The sequence below is a fragment of the Centruroides sculpturatus genome, unplaced genomic scaffold (assembly GCF_000671375.1).
Source record: "Centruroides sculpturatus isolate CEXI.00-Female unplaced genomic scaffold, Cexi_2.0 scaffold1210, whole genome shotgun sequence".
NCBI classification, from domain to species: domain Eukaryota; kingdom Metazoa; phylum Arthropoda; class Arachnida; order Scorpiones; family Buthidae; genus Centruroides; species Centruroides sculpturatus.
In genome coordinates, this window is record NW_019385416.1 from 29,991 (window position 1) to 35,321 (window position 5,331).

General features: G+C 39.1%; 1 protein-coding gene across 1 annotated transcript; it reads right to left on the minus strand.

Annotated features, from left to right (window-relative positions):
* Positions 1-516: 516 nt before the first annotated feature.
* Positions 517-3,688, minus strand: LOC111638760 (serine/threonine-protein kinase H1 homolog). Its single transcript, XM_023384513.1, has 2 exons — positions 2,462-3,688; positions 517-1,070 (listed from the first exon to the last, which is right to left on the minus strand). The coding sequence occupies exons 1-2, from the start codon at positions 3,368-3,370 to the stop codon at positions 768-770; spliced, it is 1,212 nt and encodes a 403-aa protein (XP_023240281.1). The 5' UTR covers positions 3,371-3,688; the 3' UTR covers positions 517-767.
* Positions 3,689-5,331: the final 1,643 nt, after the last annotated feature.

Genomic DNA, 5,331 nt, shown 5'->3' on the forward strand with positions numbered 1-5,331 from the left:
TATTATATTATATTTTCCCATGTTTAATTGATAAGAAGGCATAAATGAATGCTTGTATTGTGTACTTAAGTAAACACTAATATAAACCGCGTGAACTCCGAAGAGAAACTTTAAATCAAAACTTTAGTAAACACGCGACTACACTCTGTCACGTGTTTACTAACACACCATCAAATAATCAAAATGACAAAGCGCAGTTATTTATTTTCCTAATTAACAATTGCTAAATTGTAATAAATGTCGAGTGCGTTTTTCAAACTATCAACACGTTTATCTACTTAAAAAACTGTACAAAATGGCCACCCCCCGTTAATGAGATTATGCACGAAACAACCCCACATTGTCACGAAATAAACAAACTTGAGATTCCCCTGTCAGTGGCATGTTAAATTATTACACTAAGTGACTTGTGTTGGTCGGACTTAAAAAAAGAGGGATGGAGCTTAGTAATTGGAAGGAAATCTTTTTTAAACAAAGCAATCAGAAAACGTGTACAAGAACACCATTCTACCCGCATTAAAATGTATGCAAAATGTTTATTGCCGTAAAATCTTTATACAAAACATTTGGCACAAATCGGCAATGGCACCTAAAAGCTAGACATGAAAAATAAATATTCTTAAAAAATATTGTTTTGGTTTGTTTTTTTTTGTTCTTTAAAATGTCGATGACTTATATAATCATGTAAATATATATGTATATATGTATAGTGTATGTATACATCGGTAACTTGTTAGTATACGTGAGTATGACGTATTGATCTTCGGTCACCTGATCATGCCGGCCACTTCCGGATCGGCTTTGAGGACATCCAATTGCTGAGCTCGAACTCTTCGATGTCCGGATCTCAGGGAGTGCACGGAACGTCCCGAACGAACTGAAGTTAACGAACGCGAAGACTTGAGGCTCCCCGGTCGGCGATTAACAATACGTCCCGGTGTTTGCCTCTGTGACGTTTCGCAGATCCATAAATGTTCGAGGGCCTGGAAAGCAGTCAGTCGAGAGGTCGGTTCCCTCTGCAGAAGGGAGCGAACGAAGTTCTTGCCGTCTTCGGACACGTTCTCCCACACCTGAAACGATAATAAAAGTGAGCAAGTGGGCGACCAGAGCCACATACACATGTTTACATTACCAAAATAGCAGCAAAGCAAGGTCGGGTTCCGATTACCGAGAGAAATGCGGGCGCCCCATCTGGGCCAGCGGCCTCACGGATTTATATATATATATATATAAAGAGGGAGATTGGCACAGTCAGGAAGTAAAAGGCCCGTTCCCACGCAGACAGGAAGAAACGATAATAATGCAGCCATCAACTATACCCCACCCTTAAAAAGGATGTCCTGAAAAGACACCTGGATTACCCGTGGCGCCATCTGACTTTAAAAAAAATATACGCACGTACCGTACGACTATAAATGTCGGATCTTCCTATTTAAGCTGTCAACGAGCGGAAAGATAGGAAGAATAATCAGAAAAGGCACTTGAAAGAAAGCGAATTGGTCAATGACGGGTGGGGGGTTCGGGTCCGATATTCGCTATCTATCAGCTCTTCGAATGTCCGAGAGAGAGGGGACGAACCCTCGATAAGATAAGATCGTGGGTTAAAATAAACAAAATTTCTGTTAGGTCAACCTCAGGGACACATCCCGAGCACAATGAACAAAAGGCAACACCCAATCTCGGGAATAGAATTTCGTCCCGCTCGACTTTCGAAAGAGAAAACTCGAGCAGTCGAATATATATCTTCCAAAATTTAACCTTTCGGAATGTCCTTATTAAACTCTCGTCTGAAGGCCTTTCGATTTATTTACTTTCTCCCCCCTTTGTTTTAGAGCGCGTGTAATCTCGAAAACGTGGATGGGTAAAGCGCACGAATTCCGACGAAAGGTTACGGCCTCGATGAAATCTTTCGAGTGAAACGGTTCAGGGGAACGCATGCGTCTTAGTGGGTGCCACACCCAAGATTTGGCGCCACATCCTCCGACCAGACACGAGAGACTCGGGTTCAAATGACAGGTCGTGATACAAGTCGGCATCCCCGGAAGGGGAGAAAATGGAAGCGTCCATACAAAACGTAAACAGCCACGCGCATTATAAGGGGAGCAACCACACCCGACCCTGAACACCCGTCAGTTTTTCTTCCTAAATAAATCTCTAACGCCTTATCCGGCGTGGAAGGAGGAAGGAAAAAAAATGGGATAATAAAACGCTTTGTTTCGTTTTATAATATTTTTATGGCGGTAACCCGACCCACCGAGCTTTTCTGAAGAATAATTAGCGGCGCTAAAAAATTAATTTCCACGAAATGACACCCACTTCGCCTTCCATTCATGTAAGCTGCAAAAGAAAAATAAAAACAACAAACAGAAAGAGGCACAGCTGAGGTCACACACTCGACTAGAACTGTTAAAAACATGAACACATTAAATGCCACCGTGTAGAAAAAATGGGTGCCATTTACCTGATTAGACATGGAGAAGCTACCCTTCAGGATCAACTTGAAGATCTGAGAGTCCTGTTCGGCATCGAATGGGAAAGTTCCACTCAGTAGAATGTAAGTAATGACCCCCACGGCCCACATATCCACGGAACAGGTGTAGGGCCTCCTAGCTACCACTTCCGGAGCGATGTAGTGTGGTACCCCGCAAACCGTGTGCATGTAAGGATTACCACTAGCCTTTCTAGTGCTGGCGAATCCGAAATCAGTTATCAAAATCCTCGAGTCGCTACCCGGATGGTAATAGAGAAGATTATCGGGTCTCAAATCGCGATGGGTGATGCCCAATTTGTGTAAGTAGCCCACACCATTCAGCACCATCTTCAGCACCCTTCCTGCTTCGGATTCGCAGAAACTTCCCTTCGTTTCTAGTTTGTCCAACAGGCTACCACCTGTGGCCAGTTCCATCACCATGTAGACCTTGCGGTTGGATTCGAACACCTCCACCAGCCTGATGACGTTGGTGTGGTTTATCCTCCTCAGCACGGACAGTTCGGCTTCGAACACTTCTCTACCTTCGGGCGATTCGATCATTTTGATGGCGTACGGTTGCTTGGTCACTCTGTTTTCCACCCTGACCACACGGCTGTAACTCCCCTTTCCGATCACCCCTTTGACGTCGTATTTGGCGGTTATCCTGGGGTCGTTGCAGCTTCGGTTCTCTCTCCTCCTCTTCTTCGATCTGCATTCTCCCGAAGTCCTTCTGTTGGGGCTCCTCCTCGATTTCTTCCTGCTCCTCTTGCTCTTCTGTTGCTGATTTCTTCCGATTTCCTTGGCCTGAGACGCGTGGAAAGTCAGAACGGGGGTGATCTTGGCATCGTTGTCGCCTCCAATGGAGTCGTCGTTACTCAGTTTGCTCTCTCGGCAACCCATCGAGTTAGGCCTAGCGCTAAGATTCGAATACGGCGAATAAAAATGTCCTCCTCTTGCGTTTCATGCCGGGAATACGTTTAAAATCTTTCCTTCACTGTTTCGATCGATCGATCGAGCTTACGGCCTTCCGATTTGACGATTTTTAAACATCGAACGAGACGCAGACGACATACCGACCGTACCGTACCTCGCCTGCTGCGAGAGTGTTCCTATCCTTACGGTTGCTATGGTAACGTACTCTCGCAACCGAAGACTTTCTCTCTTCCTTATCGTCCACTCTAAAAATCCACGTGTTATACAAACACTCGAAAGTGACAAAAACAGTCCCCCTACCGATTTCAGAAAAGTTTTTCCACTTCTCTAATGTTTATTCGGCAGTTTCAATATTAAAAAATAATTTCGATAAACGCTGGTTTGAGAATAAACGTCGTCATTTAAATGCAAATTTAAATATCTTCCGTCAAAAATTATTTAAAAATTTAAATTTATTTTCTATTTTTAATATTACTGTCAGCTTACTAATGAAATAAGCGCAATTACTTACATTCGGATATCTAATTAACATTTAAATTCTTCCCAAATGAAATAATTTAGATGTCCTTTATCCACAAGCACACAACAATCGATGAAAAAATTATTTAAAAATTTAACTCAGTAAAATTATATTCAAACACTTAGTGTTACCTATAAATTACAATAAATCAATACAGTATAGAATATCAAGTGTCATAATAACCAAAACTTATTAAAATTATACTACTAAATAACCATGAGACAATTTTTAATAATTACTTGTTTAACTTTTTAAATAGATTTTTTTCCTGTAACACCGAAAAGACTTTGTGGAATGAAGAGAAATATGTTGATCTTAATAAAGATTAAACCGGCCTATTTGATGAAAGAAAAGACACCATTTCGCTTTCCAGTTGACGTTGTTTATAATAAATCACAAATACATGTGCATTACTTACTTTAGATGTTTTTAAACTGTTTTTCTTTAAATGAAAGTTCAAGAATAGATTTAAAATTATGATTATTTTCTAATTATATGTGATTTATTATAAACTTTATGAATAGTTTTAAGAAAACACCGGAGAAAATATCTAATTTTGTCACTTGGGAATTAATAATTCCGTGAGGATAAGCATGCTATTAACATATTACTCAAAACTTAATTTTATAATAATGTTTGACATAAATTTAAATAAAAATCATCAAATATTTTCATATGTTATATAAATCTACTCAATATCATCTTACGGTTATAATTTTTTAATTTATCTATACAAACGAATAAATTTTATGAAAAATAGGATACATATCTTTTACGAAATTTATTTGTTTTTGATTTATCAATCTTTGTCACATAAATAAATTATATATTAGAATTTAATAATAAATATATTTTCGTTGTATTTGTGTAATAAGGTTTAACAAATCACTAATACTAATGCATACTATTCTATACAAATACCGTCATGTCCAAAAAAATAAATATAATAGTGCAATCCAACAGATAAAATAAAATAAAAGGGAAAAATTATGACTACACTTCTAGCAAATAAAAATCTAGGATATAATTGAAAGTTCCATTAAAAAAACACAAGTTTAAGCAAAATATGTAGGCTCCATGAACAGCAGAAGTATGGAACTACAGTCGACCCCCCTATAAGATAGAGAGACGTTCCATTCTTTAGGAATCCGATTTCTTACGAATCCTTCCAATCACAACCCGACACGTGTCAAGTTTACGGACTACGGCTGTTTGAATAATTTTCTTCCATAAAATTAATCGATTCTAGACTAATCCGACTCAACATTTCCAAAATACGTATATTTTTTGGGGGAATAATCCGTATAAACTACGCTATAAACAAAAAATTGTAGGATTACTTACCGAGTGTCACCATTCGACATCGCCATTGCTCAACATTGTTTTCGTCGCGGAACAGCTCAGCAAA

Bases quoted from the DNA above. Each gene is read 5' to 3' on its own strand.
- LOC111638760 (XM_023384513.1), bottom strand. From the start codon at position 3,370: ATGGGTTGCCGAGAGAGCAAACTGAGTAACGACGACTCCATTGGAGGC. The intron at 1,071-2,461 runs GTAAATGGCACC...TTATCGTTTCAG, and splicing joins GCTTCTCCATGTCTAATCAG to GTGTGGGAGAACGTGTCCGA.